Below are 20,024 nucleotides of genomic sequence, written 5' to 3'. Positions count from 1 at the left end.
ACGCTATACCTATATATTGGAGTAGTATATAGATGTTATCATAAAAATTGATAATTATAGTAGCCTATGCAGTATTTAATTGGCCTGAACAATTTACCAGAAGGCTATAATAGAAAAGGTTAAGGCCGCAGCAGGTGGAGTTCCTCTAAATAAACCTAAGAGCTTCAAATTATGAAACATTGTACAGCAGATATTAACCATAAGAAAATACATGGCATGCTAAATATGGTATAATATAGATCTGCACTAGACATATACAACAGACATGTGGTGAACCCTGTGGCAAATGAAGGTCATAATAACTTATGTAACATACGTATAGCGATAGCAAATAACAATGTTAGCATATGAAAGTAGTTTAGGTATGATAACACTATAGATAGTTCAGAAAACACATATTAATTCTATTCAATTATTAGACCTCCCTTAAAATGCCATAAGATAAAGCAAGAGGGATGTTAAGGCAATCACAAAGCTAAGATCAAGAATCTAAAGTGGTACAGACACGTTGCCTGTCTCGGCCTCTAACAGGGAGGCTTGGGATATAAATGGGCTATATAGACAGGCTTGAAAAGTAATTGCAGGAATTAAGGTAGGAAGCTTCTAGGTGAAGAGATGTCTTGTATGAGACATCTACAGGTAGCTAAGTTCCAGAATGAGATAAAGGCTGCTGGGCCTCCCTAACATGCTAAACTGTCATCCAACACTAAAAGCTATCTAATCTCCTAAGCATATGAAATTTGCTAATAGCATAGTGTGATAGCCAGCTAGAAATATAAAAAAATGAAACGTAGTGGTGCTATCTATACAAGAGTTAGCTTAAGCCATAATCTAGCTGCTTATACATAAATCACTTGGAGTGCAGATAACCTAGATATCCCCAAACTTATGAGTGAAGTATAACCTATTTAACAATTCTGCAGATCTAAGCACATATAGACAGCCCTATACTGGAAAATCAGCTGGCCTTATAGTTATGTCTAAACAGCGTGCTGCTTAAAGGAAGGTAGAAGTAGGAGACAGTATGGCAGAAACCAACTACATGATGCTCAGTGTTAAAAGATATAAACACTTATAATCCATGTATATGTATATAACTATGTGTTAGTAAAATCTAATAGTCGGTAGATGGGTATGCATGGAGGTATAACTACTATAGTAACATTAGGAATGCACAATGAACATATAATCTTCAAAAATGCCCAAAAGTTCACACTCAGTCTGTTATCAAACTGTCGAGCTTTCATGGATGACTGAGTCTTAATGGAGTTTTAAGGAGAGTCAGGGTTCTAATGTGATAAGTCTTAGGAGTTGGAGAGTGATATCTTGTGGGTAAATTCAGCCCACTATAGTCCACAGGCAAGATCCAGACTTCGTGTAACCGCCCGCTATAACAATCATGAACCGCAATATCTACATGTCCAGTTACCTACAGACCAGGAATCATGTCGCAGCACTCCATGACTGACTTCGAGGAAGAGTCAAATTCAGCCCACTCAGGTTCTAAGGTGCAGCTGTCCCTGAATCACGGAACAGCCGAGCCTACATAAGTCTAGTTTAGTGTTGACGGGAGAAAACTTTGACTGGGTCTGAGCTTCTAGGGACTCGTTCGGCGGCACCCTCTGGTCTGAGCTTCTGATCAAGGCAGACTCCGCGGTGGCAATGGGAGCGCTAATTGCGGCTTTCAGTTTACAGATCTGAGTCATTTCCCCCTGCTGTCTCCGGATCACCTCTAGCTGCGTCACACAATACTGCTTAGAAACTGTATGCACGTCTGAAGACTGTGGAGGTTGCATCGCCTGCAAGAACATAGTTGTACCGGTAACTCAGGCTCGGGGTTCTGGATTTCTGTAACCTCTCGTAGGTCTTGGAGTCTATCCACTCCTCTTGGTAATGTGTTTGACGCGCAATGCTCTAATTCTCTCTCGGGCTCACATGTTTTCGGCATAGCCTGCTTCAGGTTCATAGCTGCCCTCAGCTCCCCAACGAGTGCGTGGTGGTGGGCATCTAATGAGCTCGATAAGCCCTGCAGAGAAGAAATGATCTGTCTTTCCATATTAGATCTGAGCTAATGTATAATAGGAGATTCTCTGGTAAAGTTGCGGTGCATTCTCTAATATGGCGGCCGTTCCATATAACATTGATACCAGGCCCAACAGTTCTTGTGTCGGTGTAGTGACCAATGCTTCAGTTCTGCGACCCAAAGTAATTGCCCTGAGTTCTGGGGATCAGTTAGTGAGAGACATAATTGTACAAAAGTCCTCTACTTGCTCATAATGATAGGTTATTTAATCCAACAGCGGGAGCTCTGTATAAACACGTCCTGCTACTTCAGCTGTTGGCTCCGCCCCCCCTATGTAACTCTATCGGACAAGGGACAATTTGTATTGGGTTCCGTCTGTCGGTACCTTTAGTCTCTATTTTTTCCTTCAGTTGCTATATATGCATAGAAGTTTTAACAGCATTGGATTCTATTCCCTTTGCTCATTTTCAATGGAAAGATCCTTTCCAGCTTTTTATGAGTGTTGTTTCTTCAAGAACATGGTTGGAGGATCAATTAACCAATCAGTTTGTTGATTCCTCAGACAAGAGTAACCTTTTTTTTTTTTTTAGGTTTCCAGTTAGATTCAGTGTCCATGACTCTTTCTCTGTCGGACAAGAGACGTCTGAATTTGGTTTCAGCTTATCGAAACCTTCAGTCTCAATCATTCCCTTTGGTAGCCTTATGCATGGAAATTCTAGGTTCTTATGACTGCTGCATTGGACGTGTTCCCCTTTGCTCATTTTCACATGCGACCTCTTCAGCTCTGTATGCTGAACCAGTGGTGCAAGGATTATACAAAGATATCTCATTTAATATCTTTAAAACCGATTGTTCGACACCCTCTGACGTGGTACAGACCACCATCATTTAGTTCAGGGGGCTTCTTTTGTTCTTCCAACCTGGACTGTGATCTCAATAGATGCAAGTATGACAGGTTGGGGAGCTGTATGGGGGTTTCTGACAGCACAAGGGGTTTGGGAATCTCAGGAGGTGAGATTTCCAATCAACATTTTGGAACTCCGTGCAATTTTCAGAGCTCTTCAGTCATGGCCTCTTCTAAAGAGAGAGTTGTTCATTTGTTTACAGACGGACAATGTCACAAATGTGGCATATGTCAATCATCAAGAGGGACTCACAGTCCTCTGGCTATAAAGGAAGTATCTCGAATACTTGTATGGGTGAAATCCAGCCCCTGTCTAATTTCTGCGGTTCATATCTCAGGTATAGACAATTGGGAAGCGGATTATCTCAGTCGCCAAATGCTACATCCGGGCGAATGGTCTCTTCACCCAGAGGTATTTCTTCAGATTGTTCAAATATGGGGACTTCCAGAAATAGATCTGATGGCTTCTCATCTAAACAAGAAGCTTCCCAGGTATCTGTCCAGATCCAGGGATCCTCAGGCGGAAGCAGTGGATGCATTGTCACTTCCTTGGAAATATCATCCTGCTATATCTTTCCGCCTCTAGTTCTTCTTTCAAGAGTGATTTCCAAAATTCTAAAGGGGCGTTCGTTTTTTCTCCTGGTGGCTCCAGCATGGCCTCACAGGTTTTGGTATGCGGATCTTGTCCGGATGGCTCCTTGCCATCTGTGGACTCTTCCGTTAAGACCAGACCTTCTATCACAAGGTCCTTTTTTTCCATCAGGATCTCAAATCCTTAAATTGAAAGTATGGAGATTGAACGCTTGATTCTCAGTCATAGAGGTTTTCTCTGACTCCGTAATTAATACTATGTTGCAGGCTCGTAAATCTGTATCTAGGATGATATATTATCGAGTCTGGAAGACTTGTATTTCTCCAACATAGGTGTGTCCGGTCCACGGCGTCATCCTTACTTGTGGGATATTCTCTTCCCCAACAGGAAATGGCAAAGAGCCCAGCAAAGCTGGTCACATGATCCCTCCTAGGCTCCGCCTACCCCAGTCATTCTCTTTGCCGTTGTACAGGCAACATCTCCACGGAGATGGCTTAGAGTTTTTTAGTGTTTAACTGTAGTTTTTATTATTCAATCAAGAGTTTGTTATTTTGAAATAGTGCTGGTATGTACTATTTACTCAGAAACAGAAAAGAGATGAAGATTTCTGTTTGTATGAGGAAAAGGATTTTAGCAACCGTCACTAAAATCCATGGCTGTTCCACACAGGACTGTTGAGAGCAATTAACTTCAGTTGGGGGAACAGTGAGCAGTCTCTTGCTGCTTGAGGTATGACACATTCTAACAAGACGATGTAATGCTGGAAGCTGTCATTTTCCCTCTGGGATCCGGTAAGCCATGTTTATTACGATTGTAAATAAGGGCTTCAAAAAGGGCTTAAGACTGTAGACTTTTTTTGGGCTAAATCGATTGATTATTAACACATATTTAGCCTTGAGGAATCATTTTATCTGGGTATTTTGATATAATAATATCGGCAGGCACTGTTTTAGACACCTTATTCTTTAGGGGCTTTCCCAAAGCATAGGCAGAGCCTCATTTTCGCGCCGGTGTTGCGCACTTGTTTTTGAGAGGCATGGCATGCAGTCGCATGTGAGAGGAGCTCTGATACTTAGAAAAGACTTTCTGAAGGCGTCATTTGGTATCGTATTCCCCTTGGGGCTTGGTTGGGTCTCAGCAAAGCAGATACCAGGGACTGTAAAGGGGTTAAAGTTCAAAACGGCTCCGGTTCCGTTATTTTAAGGGTTAAAGCTTCCAAATTTGGTGTGCAATACTTTTAAGGCTTTAAGACACTGTGGTGAAAATTTGGTGAATTTTGAACAATTCCTTCATGTTTTTTCGCATTTGCAGTAATAAAGTGTGTTCAGTTTAAAATTTAAAGTGACAGTAACGGTTTTATTTTAAAACGTTTTTTGTACTTGTTATCAAGTTTATGCCTGTTTAACATGTCTGAACTACCAGATAGACTGTGTTCTGAATGTGGGGAAGCCAGAATTCCTATTCATTTAAATAAATGTGATTTATGTGACAATGACAATGATGTCCAAGATGATTCCTCAAGTGAGGGGAGTAAGCATGGTACTGCATCATTCCCTCCTTCGTCTACACGAGTCTTGCCCACTCAGGAGGCCCCTAGTACATCTAGCGCGCCAATACTCCTTACTATGCAACAATTAACGGCTGTAATGGATAATTCTGTCAAAAACATTTTAGCCAAAATGAACACTTATCAGCGTAAGCGCGACTGCTCTGTTTTAGATACTGAAGAGCATGACGACGCTGATATTAATATTTCTGAAGGGCCCCTAACTCAGTCTGATGGGGCCAGGGAGGTTTTGTCTGAGGGAGAAATTACTGATTCAGGGAACATTTCTCAACAAGCTGAACCTGATGTGATTGCATTTAAATTTAAGTTGGAACATCTCCGCATTCTGCTTAAGGAGGTATTATTCACTCTGGATGATTGTGACAAGTTGGTCATCCCAGAGAAACTATGTAAAATGGACAAGTTCCTAGAGGTGCCGGGGCTCCCAGAAGCTTTTCCTATACCCAAGCGGGTGGCGGACATTGTTAATAAAGAATGGGAAAGGCCCGGTATTCCTTTCGTCCCTCCCCCCATATTTAAAAAATTGTTTCCTATGGTCGACCCCAGAAAGGACTTATGGCAGACAGTCCCCAAGGTCGAGGGAGCGGTTTCCACTTTAAACAAACGCACCACTATACCCATAGAGGATAGTTGTGCTTTCAAAGATCCTATGGATAAAAAATTAGAAGGTTTGCTTAAAAAGATGTTTGTTCAGCAGGGTTACCTTCTACAACCAATTTCATGCATTGTCCCTGTCGCTACAGCCGCATGTTTCTGGTTCGATGAGCTGATAAAGGCGGTCGACAGTGATTCTCCTCCTTATGAGGAGATTATGGACAGAATCAATGCTCTCAAATTGGCTAATTCTTTCACCCTAGACGCCACTTTGCAATTGGCTAGGTTAGCGGCTAAGAATTCTGGGTTTGCTATTGTGGCGCGCAGAGCGCTTTGGTTGAAATCTTGGTCGGCTGATGCGTCTTCCAAGAACAAGCTACTTAACATTCCTTTCAAGGGGAAAACGCTGTTTGGCCCTGACTTGAAAGAGATTATCTCGGATATCACTGGGGGTAAGGGCCACGCCCTTCCTCAGGATCGGCCTTTCAAGGCAAAAAATAAACCTAATTTTCGTCCCTTTCGTAGAAACGGACCAGCCCAAAGTGCTACGTCCTCTAAGCAAGAGGGTAATACTTCTCAAGCCAAGCCAGCTTGGAGACCAATGCAAGGCTGGAACAAGGGAAAGCAGGCCAAGAAACCTGCCACTGCTACCAAGACAGCATGAAATGTTGGCCCCCGATCCGGGACCGGATCTGGTAGGGGGCAGACTCTCTCTCTTCGCTCAGGCTTGGGCAAGAGATGTTCTGGATCCTTGGGCGCTAGAAATAGTCTCCCAAGGTTATCTTCTGGAATTCAAGGGACTTCCCCCAAGGGGGAGGTTCCACAGGTCTCAGTTGACTTCAGACCACATAAAAAGACAGGCATTCTTACATTGTGTAGAAGACCTGTTAAAAATGGGAGTGATTCATCCCGTTCCATTAAGAGAACAAGGGATGGGGTTCTACTCCAATCTGTTTATAGTTCCCAAAAAAGAGGGAACGTTCAGACCAATCTTAGATCTCAAGATCTTAAACAAGTTTCTCAAGGTTCCATCGTTCAAGATGGAAACCATTCGAACTATTCTTCCTTCCATCCAGGAAGGTCAATTCATGACCACGGTGGATTTAAAGGATGCGTATCTACATATTCCTATCCACAAGGAACATCATCGGTTCCTGAGGTTCGCATTCCTGGACAAACATTACCAGTTCGTGGCGCTTCCTTTCGGATTAGCCACTGCTCCAAGGATTTTCACAAAGGTACTAGGGTCCCTTCTAGCTGTGCTAAGACCAAGGGGCATTGCTGTAGTACCTTACTTGGACGACATTCTGATTCAAGCGTCGTCCCTTCCTCAAGCAAAGGCTCACACGGACATTGTCCTGGCCTTTCTCAGATCTCACGGATGGAAAGTGAACGTGGAAAAGAGTTCTCTATCTCCGTCAACAAGGGTTCCCTTCTTGGGAACAATAATAGACTCCTTAGAAATGAGGATTTTTCTGACAGAGGCCAGAAAAACAAAACTTCTAGACTCTTGTCGGATACTCCATTCCGTTCCTCTTCCTTCCATAGCTCAGTGCATGGAAGTGATCGGGTTGATGGTAGCGGCAATGGACATAGTTCCTTTTGCACGCATTCATCTAAGACCATTACAACTGTGCATGCTCAGTCAGTGGAATGGGGACTATACAGACTTGTCTCCGAAGATACAAGTAAATCAGAGGACCAGAGACTCACTCCGTTGGTGGCTGTCCCTGGACAACCTGTCACGAGGGATGACATTCCGCAGACCAGAGTGGGTCATTGTCACGACCGACGCCAGTCTGATGGGCTGGGGCGCGGTCTGGGGATCCCTGAAAGCTCAGGGTCTTTGGTCTCGGGAAGAATCTCTTCTACCGATAAATATTCTGGAACTGAGAGCGATATTCAATGCTCTCAAGGCTTGGCCTCAGCTAGCGAGGGCCAAGTTCATACGGTTTCAATCAGACAACATGACAACTGTTGCGTACATCAACCATCAGGGGGGAACAAGGAGTTCCCTGGCGATGGAAGAAGTGACCAAAATCATTCTATGGGCGGAGTCTCACTCCTGCCACCTGTCTGCTATCCACATCCCAGGAGTGGAAAATTGGGAAGCGGATTTTCTGAGTCGTCAGACATTGCATCCGGGGGAGTGGGAACTCCATCCGGAAATCTTTGCCCAAGTCACTCAGCTGTGGGGCATTCCAGACATGGATCTGATGGCCTCTCGTCAGAACTTCAAAGTTCCTTGCTACGGGTCCAGATCCAGGGATCCCAAGGCGGCTCTAGTGGATGCACTAGTAGCACCTTGGACCTTCAAACTAGCTTATGTGTTCCCGCCGTTTCCTCTCATCCCCAGGCTGGTAGCCAGGATCAATCAGGAGAGGGCGTCGGTGATCTTGATAGCTCCTGCGTGGCCACGCAGGACTTGGTACGCAGATCTGGTGAATATGTCATCGGCTCCTCCTTGGAAGCTACCTTTGAGACGAGACCTTCTTGTTCAGGGTCCGTTCGAACATCCGAATCTGGTTTCACTCCAGCTGACTGCTTGGAGATTGAACGCTTGATCTTATCGAAGCGAGGATTCTCAGATTCTGTTATCGATACTCTTGTTCAGGCCAGAAAGCCTGTAACTAGAAAGATTTACCACAAAATTTGGAAAAAATATATCTGTTGGTGTGAATCTAAAGGATTCCCTTGGGACAAGGTTAAGATTCCTAGGATTCTATCCTTCCTTCAAGAAGGATTGGAAAAAGGATTATCTGCAAGTTCCCTGAAGGGACAGATTTCTGCCTTGTCTGTGTTACTTCACAAAAAGCTGGCCGCTGTGCCAGATGTTCAAGCCTTTGTTCAGGCTCTGGTTAGAATTAAGCCTGTTTACAAACCTTTGACTCCTCCTTGGAGTCTCAATTTAGTTCTTTCAGTTCTTCAGGGGGTTCCGTTTGAACCCTTGCATTCCGTTGATATTAAGTTATTATCTTGGAAAGTTTTGTTTTTAGTTGCAATTTCTTCTGCTAGAAGAGTTTCAGAATTATCTGCTCTGCAGTGTTCTCCTCCTTATCTGGTGTTCCATGCAGATAAGGTGGTTTTACGTACTAAACCTGGTTTTCTTCCAAAAGTTGTTTCTAACAAAAACATTAACCAGGAGATTATCGTACCTTCTCTGTGTCCGAAACCAGTTTCAAAGAAGGAACGTTTGTTGCACAATTTGGATGTTGTTCGCGCTCTAAAATTCTATTTAGATGCTACAAAGGATTTTAGACAAACATCTTCCTTGTTTGTTGTTTATTCCGGTAAAAGGAGAGGTCAAAAAGCAACTTCTACCTCTCTCTCTTTTTGGCTTAAAAGCATCATCAGATTGGCTTACGAGACTGCCGGACGGCAGCCTCCCGAAAGAATCACAGCTCATTCCACTAGGGCTGTGGCTTCCACATGGGCCTTCAAGAACGAGGCTTCTGTTGATCAGATATGTAGGGCAGCGACTTGGTCTTCACTGCACACTTTTACCAAATTTTACAAGTTTGATACTTTTGCTTCTTCTGAGGCTATTTTTGGGAGAAAGGTTTTGCAAGCCGTGGTGCCTTCCATTTAGGTGACCTGATTTGCTCCCTCCCTTCATCCGTGTCCTAAAGCTTTGGTATTGGTTCCCACAAGTAAGGATGACGCCGTGGACCGGACACACCTATGTTGGAGAAAACAGAATTTATGTTTACCTGATAAATTACTTTCTCCAACGGTGTGTCCGGTCCACGGCCCGCCCTGGTTTTTTTAATCAGGTCTGATAATTTATTTTCTTTAACTACAGTCACCACGGTACCATATGGTTTCTCCTATGCAAATATTCCTCCTTAACGTCGGTCGAATGACTGGGGTAGGCGGAGCCTAGGAGGGATCATGTGACCAGCTTTGCTGGGCTCTTTGCCATTTCCTGTTGGGGAATAGAATATCCCACAAGTAAGGATGACGCCGTGGACCGGACACACCGTTGGAGAAAGTAATTTATCAGGTAAACATAAATTCTGTTTTTTTGGTGTTTTTCTCATCATTTTTCTTGGCATTCTTTTTTGAATTCCTAGAATTTTACAGTTTCTTCAGGATGGTTTGGATAAAGGTTTGTCTGCAAGTTCCTTAAAAGGACAAATCTTTGCTCTTTCTGTTCTTTTTCACAGAAAGATTGCTAGTTTTCCTGATTTTTTATTGTTTTGTACAAGCTTTGGTTCGTATAAAACTTGTTTTTAAGTCAATTTCTCCTCCTTGGAGTTTGAATTTGGTTCTGGGGGCTCTTTAAGCTCTTCCGTTTGAACCTATGCATTCTCTGGACATTAAATTACTTTCTTGGAAAGTTTTGTTCTTTTGGCCATCTCTTCTGCTAGAAGAGTTTCTGAATTATCTGCTCTTTCTTGTGAGTCTCCTTTTCTGATTTTTCATCAGGATAAGGCGGTGTTGCGAACTTCTTTTAAATTTTTACCTAAGGTTGTGAATTCTAACAACATTAGTAGAGAAATTGTAGTTCCTTCATTTTGTCCTAATCCTAAGAATTCTAGGAGAGATCACTGCATTCTTTGGATGTAGTTAGAGCTTTGAAATATTATGTTGAAGCTACTAAGATTTTCCGAAAGACTTCTAGTCTTTTTGTTATCTTTTCCAGTTCTAGGAAAGGTCAGAAGGCCTCTGCCATTTCTTTGGCATCTTGGTTGAAATCTTTAATTCATCATGCTTATGTCGAGTCGGGTAAACTCTGCCTCAAAGGATTACAGCTCATTCTACTAGGTCAGTTTCTACTTCCTGGGCGTTTAGGAATGAAGCTTCGGTTGATCAGATTTGCAAAGCAGCAACTTGATCTTCTTTGCATATTTTTACTAAATTCTACCATTTTGATGTGTTTTCTTCTTCTGAAGCAGTTTTTGGTAGAAAAATACTTCAGGCAGCTGTTTCAGTTTGATTCTTCTGCTTATAATTTCAGTTTTTTTTCATTATAAGATTTAAACTTTGGGTGTGGATTATTTTCAGCGGAATTGGCTGTCTTTATTTTATCCCTCCCTCTCTAGTGACTCTTGCGTGGAAGATCCACATCTTGGGTAGTCATTATCCCATACGTCACTAGCTCATGGACTCTTGCTAATTACATGAAAGAAAACATAATTTATGTAAGAACTTACCTGATAAATTCATTTCTTTCATATTAGCAAGAGTCCATGAGGCCCACCCTTTTTATGGTGGTTATGATTTTTTTGTAGAAAGCACAATTATTCCAATTCCTTATTTTTTATGCTTTCGCACTTTTTTCTTATCACCCCACTTCTTGGCTATTCATTAAACTGATTTGTGGGTGTGGTGAGGGGTGTATTTATAGGCATTTGAGGTTTGGGAAACTTTGCCCCTCCTGGTAGGAATGTATATCCCATACGTCACTAGCTCATGGACTCTTGCTAATATGAAAGAAATGAATTTATCAGGTAAGTTCTTACATAAATTATGTTTTTTTTTTTTAAGTGTAACTTCCCTTACCCATAATCCCCAGTCATTCTCTTTGCCTCTGTCAATTAAGATTGTGCAAAGACGGTGTCTGAAGATATTTAATACTTTTATGGGTACTTTTTCCCTGCAAGCAAGGATTGGGGTCTAGCTGTGTCCATGTCAATCTCTTTAGTAAGAGTAGTGGTGGCTTTTAGCAGTTAAAAGGCGGCAAGGTAGTATTTGCTTTACTTTTAACACTTTGGTACCCCGTTGTAGAAAGCCAGAGTTGGTTACGCTGTTCTTTCCTTTCATGACAGGGAGTGGAGTACCTGTCACACCTTTGTAGCAGTTATCTGTCCTGCAGTGGATCTAAGGTAAGTGCATTTGCCTTCTAGGTACTGAAGGACAGCAGCACTTAAGAGGTTAATCCTCATGTGGATCATTTTGGGGACATAGTAATCCTTTTTAGTTAAGGATTCATATTGTGGACAGATGTGTTTGGACATTTAATGTGTTCCTTAAAATAATAGAAGGCTTTTATCAACGTTTAACGGTTTACTTTCCAGCCGTTTTTATTTACAGCAGTGAGATTTATCAGAGTCCTTATTGAACTCGAGGAACAAATTATCGGTTTTCAACAGCCGTTTATTCATAGCCCTTTTCATTTTCACTCACTTTTTTTTTGTGGCGCAGTAATTTTAGACCCGCTCATGTGACACCCATACTTCAGTTTTATCGGAACGGAGCTTGTGAAGCAATCTGCGTAGCGGGTCTGTGTCGGCTTTGCAGCTTCTCTTTTAGGAAGCGTTGTTCTAGATGAAAGAATTTCTACTGGAGAGTATCAATTCCAACTGCTAGTGGGGGTTCTGTTCGGTAGGAGCCTCAGGCAATCTGGGGTTGCTTCTGAGCTTACTTTATTTTTGTTATAAAAGCATAAAAGTATAAACGTTTTTTATTTTTAACCCCTTAATGACCACAGCACTTTTCCATTTTCTGTCCGTTTGGGACCAAGGCTATTTTTACATTTCTGCTGTGTTTGTGTTTAGCTGTAATTTTCCTCTTACTCATTTACTGTACCCACACATATTATATACCGTTTTTCTCGCCATTAAATGGACTTTCTAAAGATACCATTATTTTCATCATATCTTATAATTTACTATAAAAAAAATTATAAAATATGAGGAAAAAATTGAAAAAAACACACTTTTTCTAACTTTGACCCCCAAAATCTGTTACACATCTACAACCACCAAAAAACACCCATGCTAAATAGTTTCTAAATTTTGTCCTGAGTTTAGAAATACCCAATGTTTACATGTTCTTTGCTTTTTTTGTAAGTTATAGGGCCATAAATACAAGTAGCACTTTGCTATTTCCAAACCATTATTTTTCAAAATTAGCGCTAGTTACATTAGAGCACTAATATCTTTCAGGAATCTCTGAATATCCATTGACATGTATATATTTTTTTTTAGTAGACATCCCAAAGTATTCATCTAGGCCCATTTTGGTATATTTCATGCCACCATTTCACCGCCAAATGCGATTAAATATAAAAAATCGTTCACTTTTTTTACTAATTTTTTCACAAACTTTTGGTTTCTCACTGAAATTATTTACAAACAGCTTGTGCAATTATGGCTTAAATGGTTGTAAATGCTTCTCTGGGATCCCCTTTGTTCAGAAATAGCAGACATATATGGCTTTGGCGTTGCTTTTTAGTAATTAGAAGGCTGCTAAATGCCACTGCGCACTACACGTGTATTATACCCAGCAGTGGAGGGGTTAATTATGGAGCATGTAGGGAGCTTTTAGGGATACTTTTAGCTTTAGTGTAGTGTAGTAGACAACCCCAAGTATTGATCTAAGCCAATTTTGGTATATTTCATGCCACCATTTCACCGCCAAATGCGATCAAATTAAAAAAAACGTTAAATTTTTCACAATTTTAGGTTTCTCACTGAAATCATTTACAAACAGCTTGTGCAATTATGGCACAAATGGTTGTAAATGCTTCTCTGGGATCCCCTTTGTTCAGAAATAGCAGACATATATGGCTTTGGCATTGCTTTTTGGTAATTAGAAGGCCGCCAAATGCCGCTGCATTTCACACGTGTATTATGGCTAGCAGTGAATGGGTTAATTATGTAGCTTGCAGGGTTAATTTTAGCTTTAGTGTAGAGCTCAGCCTCCCACCTGAAACATGAGACCCCCTGATCCCTCCCAAACAGCTCTCTTCCCTCCCCCACCCCACAATTGTCCCCGCCATCTTAAGTACGGGCAGAAACTCTGCCAGTACTAAAATAAAAGCTATACTTGGGCTTTTTTGGGTTTTTTTTTGGCATATTTACATATGCTGCTGTGTAGGATCCCCCCTTAGTCCCCAACCTCACTGATCCCCCACCAAACAGCTCTCTAACCCTCCCCCTCTGCCTTAATGGGCGCCATCTTGGGTTCTGGCAGCTGTCTGCCAGTACCCAGTTTAGTAACAAATGTGCCTTTTTTTAAAAAAAAAAATGCCCTTTTCTGTAGTGTAGCTTCCCCCCCCCCCCCCAAGACCATCCCCCCACCCCTTCCAGATCCCTTAGCTGTTCATTTTTAACTTTTAACAAACATTTTATTTTAACTTTTAGCAGCTTCATTTTTCTGTAGTGTAGCGGTTCCCTCCCGCTCCCGCCCCGTGCACGCGACCGCCCGCCGCCCCCCGTGCACGCGCGCGCACCCGTGCGCGCTCCCGACGGTTCCGCCCCCGATCCCGCCCCCCTTCCCTCCAGTCGGCACATCGATGGCCGCCCACCCGCCTCCCAGACTTGCTCCCACCCACCAACGATACCGGCCACCGATGTCCGGTGCAGAGAGGGCCACAGAGTGGCTCTCTCTGCATCGGATGGCCAAGGGGGGTTATTGCAGGATGCCTCCATATCGAGGCATCACTGCAATAACCGGAAAGCAGCTGGAAGCGAGCAGGATCGCTTCCAGCTGCTTTCCAGACCAAGGACGTACGCCACACGTCCTCGGTCATTAACTGTCTTTTTTTTGAGGACGTGTGGCGTACGTCCTTGGTCATTAAGGGGTTAATAACCTTATATATTTTCTGATTTGCTTAAAGTTATTGTACCAGACCCTCTCAAGGAACAAGGTCTAGGATTCTATTCAAATTTGTAGTTCCCAAAAAGGAGGGAACTTTTCATCCCATCCTATATCTAAAGGGCCTAAACAAATTCCTCAGGGTTCCGTCCTTCAAGATGGAAACTATTCATTCTATTCTATATAACTATTCATTCCATTCTTCCATTGGTTCTACTTACACGCTCCCATTCACAGGGATCATTACCAGTTTTTAAAATTTGCCTTTCTGGACCAGCATTTCCAGTTTATTGCACTTCCGTTTGGTCTTGCCACAGCTCCCAGAATATTCACAAAGGTTCTGGGAGCTCTATTGGCAGTGATCAGATGCCAGGGAATTGCGGTGGCGCCTTATCTAGACAACATCTTGGTTCAAGCGTCATCTTTTCAACTAGCAAAATCTCTTACAGAGATGTCTTTTCTACGTTCTCACAGTTCGAAGGTGAATCTGGAAAAGAGTTCTCTAGTTCCAACTACGAGAGTGATTTTCCTAGGGACAATCGTAGATTCTTTGTCCATGAAGATTTTCCAAACTTCTTGCTTCTTGCCATTCCTTCCAGCCTGCTTTTCATCCATCAGTGACTCAATGCATGGAGGTGATTGGTCTGATGGTGACTTCCATGGACAGCATTCCTTTTGCTTGGTTCCATCTGCGACCACTGCAGCTTTGCATGCTTCATCAATGGAACAGAGACCATTTAGATTTATCACAGAGGATAAATCTGGACCCCCTGATAAGTCTCTCTCTCGTGGTGGATTTCACAGGAAAATCTGTCTCGGGGCACTTGCTTCCTGAGACCTTCCTGGGTGATTGTGACTACGGATGCCAGCCTTTCCACCTGGGGAGCAGTTTGGGGCTCTAAAAGCTCATGGCCAGTGGACTCGAGAGTAGTCTTCTCTCCCCATAAAAATCTTGGAGTTGAGGGTAATCTTCAATGCCTTGGTAGCTTGGCCTCAATTATCTTTAGTCCGGTTTATCAGATTCCAATCGGACAATATCACCTCAGTGACTTACATCAACCACCTGGGAGGAACTCTGAGTTCCTTGGCTATGAAGGAGGTGACACATTCTGCAGTGGGCGGAAACTCACGAATGTCTCCTATCTGCCATCCACATTCCAGGCGTGGACAGTTGAGAGGCGGATTTTCTGAGCAGACAGACTTTTCTTCCAGGGAAATGGGCTCTCCATACAGAAGTGTTCTCTGGTAACGTTCAGGTGGGGGGGATCCAGAGTTGGATCTGATGGCGTCTCGTCAAAACACCAAGGTTCCAAGGTACTGTGCAAGGTCAAGAGATCCTCAGGCTGCTCTGATAGATGCTCTAGCGGTTCCTTGGACCTTCTCGCTTTCATACCGGTTTCCTCCGTTTGCTCTCCTTCCACGAGTAATTGCTCATATCAAACAGGAGAGAGCATTGGTAATTCTAATAGCTCCTGCATGGCCTCACAGGATCTGGTTCGCGTTTCTTGTAAGGATGTCATCTCTACCTCCATGGAGGTTACCTCTGAGGAAGGAGCTTCTGACTCGGGGTCCTTTACTCCATCCAAACCTGGATTCTCTGAAGCTGACTGCTTGGAGATTCAACGCCTAGTTCTTTCTAGACGTGGTTTTTCTGAAGCGGTCATTGATACTATGCTTCAGGCTCGCAAACCTGTTACTCGCAAGATTTACCATAAGGTATGAAGTAAATATCTTTATTGGTGTGAATCTAAGGGTTTCTCCTGGAGCCGGTGAGGATTCCCCGTATTTTATCTTTTCTTCAGGTTGGCCTGGAGAAAGGTTTGTCAGTCAGTACTCTGAGGGGTCAGATTTCTGCACTGTCAATTCTTTTACACAAACGCCTGGCAGATTTGCCAGATGTTCAAGCTTTTGTTCAGGCCCTGGTCAGAATCCAGCCTGTATTTATACCTGTTGCTCCTCCTTGGAGCCTTAATCTTGTTCTTAAAGTTTTGCAGCAGGCTCCGTTTGAGCCGATGCATGTGGTTGATATAAAATTGATATCTTGGAAGGTTTTGTTTCTTCTTGCTATTTCTTCTGCTCGCAGAGTTTCTGAAATTTCACCTCTGCAGTGTGATTTCCCCGTACCTTATTTTTCATGCGGATACGGCAGTCCTTCATACTAAATTAGGTTTTCTCCCTAAGGTTGTATCGGATTGAAACATTAATCAATAAATGGTTGTTCCTTCTTTTTGTCCTAATCCTTCTCATAAGGAATGTCTTTTGCATAACCTGGATGTTGTGCGTGTGTGTTTTACCTTCAAGCTACTAAAGATTTTCGACAATCTTCTGTCCTGTTTATTGTTTTCTCTGGAAAACGTAAGGGTCAGAAGGTCACTTCTACTTCTCTTTCCCTCTGATTAAGAAGTATGATTAGTTTTGCTTATGAGACTGCTGGACAGCAGCCTCCTGAGAGAATTACGGCTCATTTCACTGTCTCCTCATCTTGGGCTTTCAAAAGTGAAGCTTCTATGGAACAGATTTTCAAGGCCACAACATGGTCCTCTTTGCATACTTTTGCTTCGGCTGAGGCCTTTTTTGGGAGAAAGGTTCTTCAAGCGGTGGTGCCTTCTGTTAGGTCCTCCTGCCTTCATCTCCCTCCCTGTTCATTCTGTGTCCTCTAGCTTGGGTATTGGTTCCCACTTTTAATTGGAATGACGTTGTGGACTCTCCATGCCATAGGAAAGAAAACAAATTTATGCTTACCTGATAAATTTCTTTCTTTCCAGGCATGGAGAGTCCACAACCCTGCTCTCTTTTTTTTAATAATAATCGTCAGTGGGGACTGGGGATTATAGGTAAGGGAAGTTACACTTAAAGGGACACTGAACCCAAATTTTTTTCTATTGTGATTCAGATAGAGCATGCAATTTTAAGCAACCTTCTAATTTACTCCTATTATCAAATTCTTTTCATTCTCTTGGTATCTTTATTTGAAATGCAAGAATTTAAGTTTAGATACCGGCCCCTTATTGGTGAACACACTGTGTTGTTCTTGCTAATTGGTGGGTAAATTCACCTACCAATAAACAAGTTCTTTCCATGGTTCTGAACCAAAAAAATAGCTTAGATGCCTTCTTTTTCAAATAAAGAAAGCAAGAGAACGAAGAAAAATTGATAATAGGAGTAAATTGGAAAGTTGTTTAAAATTGCATGCTCTTTCTGAATCACAAAAGAAAAAAAAAATGGGTTCAGTGTCCCTTTAACAATTTGCTGGGGTGCTCTTTGCCTCTTTGCTGGCCGGATTTGAATATCCCACTAGTAATTGGAATGACGTTGTGGACTCTACATGCCTGGAAAGAAAGAAATGTATCAGGTAAGCATAAATTTTGTTTTTGCCTTTTCAATACAGTTTGTATTATCACACAAAGTAATTTAATTGTAAATTTCCCTAGGTTGTTTTAATGATTTATCAATTTTCTCCAGGCTTTATGGTGGGTCACAGATAATGAAACTTCAGTTGTGTAGCGCAATGGTTGTATTTGCATATATTTTTGAAGGTCTGCCAGGTTAATTCTTAATTCATTATAAGGGGCATTTGGAAGTAAATTTCAATAAAACGTTTGGTTCTTAGGGCTTGATGATCAAAACCTTGTGGCTATGGAGAGAAATGTTATAAAAAATTGTTTTTTGTTTTTTTTTAGCGTTATATTGCAACGTAGGAGTCTCTCTGTAACACCTATAAACTGTTAAAATTGTATCGTAGTACTCACGAGACATCTTATATCATCTCGCCAAACCAGAGAGCTTTAAATCAAAAGGTCCTTAGACTGAAGCTTAAGAAGTAAACCGAATTGTGCATAATGAAAGGAAACAAATATAAAGCACAACTAAACACAGAGACATGAACAGTAGTAGAATACGGAAAATAAGTAAATGGTTAGATACAGATAAGTCAGCAATACAAACATAGATAAATCAAAAATATATTTTTTAAAGATCTATTTTTTTGGTGCAGACCTTTAAAGTGATAGTACACTCTCCCCTTTTATAAAAACAGATCCAGAATATTAGTGATATTTTACATAGAGTTTAATTCATCAGTTGTAATGAGGATGCTCTCTAACTTACTTTTTAAATATAAATATGGAATTCAAATAAACTGTGCTCCGCAACTCACTTCAAAAGTCAATTTTTCTGTGAGCCAACGGTTTTGAATTGTTGTCTAATAAGCGCTTTAGCTACAACAAAAGGCACCCAAAGGGGAGAGCGCTGACTGGAAAACAGTTCAAACCGTTAGCTCACAGAAAAATGTACTTTTGAAGTGGGCAGCGGAGCAAGGGGAATTTGAATTTCATAGCTATATTAAAAAGTAAGTTATAGCGCATCCTCACTTCAACTAATGAATTAAACTCCATCTATAAAATATCACTAACATTCCAGATCTGTTTTTATAAAGGGGAGAGTTTACTATTACTTTAAATCTATATCTTCACTTCATATCTATATATACATCCACAAAAAAGACAAGGATTCAAGCACTCATTAGTATTATAACTTTATTAGTTCTCAGGTACAATAGACTGGTTTAGCTAAAGCAGAAGCTTGTATAATTGTTTTGTGTCAAACTATTATATCCAAATTTATATTTATATATTTATGGATTTTTTATTTTTTAGGGTTACTTTGTGAACTCCCCCCAGGTTTCATCAAACAATTCCCCAAATGTAATGTTTGCTTTACGTCAAAGCACTGCATTATCACAGTATCAAGGAGTGCAAAGTCTCACAGCAACAGGTGCGTTTATATTTTAACAATATTACAGCAACACTCACATTTCTGATTTTTTTTTTTTATTGTTTGTGCTTTCTAGATGAAGTTATCATATTTAATGCGTTACTTATTTTCTATTTTTAAGGTTGAAATGTATCACCATAAACGGAACTGGAATCTGATTATTAAACTTTATTATTGTTAGTACTTTTTTGCTATTTATAATTTTAGACCACAATAAATGACAGATGTATAATACGTTTCAGTATAATTTTTATTAACTTGCAGACTATATCTTATACAATGCAGGGTGCCTTCTACTTAATCAGCTTTACATTCATCTTTGTTCATCATTTAATAATAATTCTCATTCTTCTGTTGGTGTTGGCAGGTTACCTACTCTCCTAATAGCCTGCCAGTGTCCATGTAGTCATTAAGTATTTGTACCCATTCATAGTACCAATACTGTACCCACAGCAGTTCTTTAGGAAATAGAACTCTTCATAGCAGAAGTGATCAGTATGTATATCTTATATTGTTCGATTCACCATGGAAACAAATATGCTTCTAGCTAGTGATATTGTTGTTTTAATCATAGTACATCATTGTTTTATGGTTATAGGAAGTGCTTCTCCGTTAGTCCGACCAGTACATCCTCTTACCCAAATCCGTCCTGTAACAACTCCAGCAAGGACTGCACCCATGGTACCTAATAGACCTGTGTCCCAAGGAGCACCCGTGACCCAAAACAGCATCAGTCATGTGCCAGTACATCAACAACCCTTACTACTAAATTCACAAAAAAATCAGCAAAGCTCTACAGGTACCAGAATGTATTCCCCAACTTTTTTAAATGGAAATGAAAAAGATTAGTCATTATTTCTGTCATAACCGTTAAAAACACTGTCTACAAATTCTTTTTTGTGTGTCATTTATTGAGACATAAATAACAAATCACTTGTGCAATATATTCATATTTCCCAGTTTATATTCAGGAACTGCTGGGTATATTTGTGCCTTCATGGGATAAGCATAAACTGCATGAAAAATC

The 20,024-nt window shown here is 41.4% G+C and overlaps 1 protein-coding gene across 3 annotated transcripts in view; it reads left to right on the top strand.

Annotated features, from left to right (window-relative positions):
• The window catches only part of ZNF280D (zinc finger protein 280D), a 420,194-nt gene that overhangs the window by 115,864 nt on the left and 284,306 nt on the right, over positions 1-20,024 (top strand). For 2 of the 3 annotated variants that reach the window (XM_053717510.1, XM_053717511.1), the window contains 2 exons: positions 18,880-18,997; positions 19,596-19,796. In XM_053717510.1, the coding sequence (XP_053573485.1) occupies positions 18,880-18,997; positions 19,596-19,796 (319 nt within the window). The remainder of the gene's footprint in view (positions 1-18,879; positions 18,998-19,595; positions 19,797-20,024) is intronic. The other variant, XM_053717512.1, reaches the window with a different exon arrangement.

This window comes from Bombina bombina, chromosome 6, assembly GCF_027579735.1.
Source record: "Bombina bombina isolate aBomBom1 chromosome 6, aBomBom1.pri, whole genome shotgun sequence".
Classification (NCBI taxonomy): domain Eukaryota; kingdom Metazoa; phylum Chordata; class Amphibia; order Anura; family Bombinatoridae; genus Bombina; species Bombina bombina.
The sequence above is the reverse complement of the archived record's forward strand: the minus strand, read 5'-3'. Positions and strand labels throughout refer to the sequence as shown.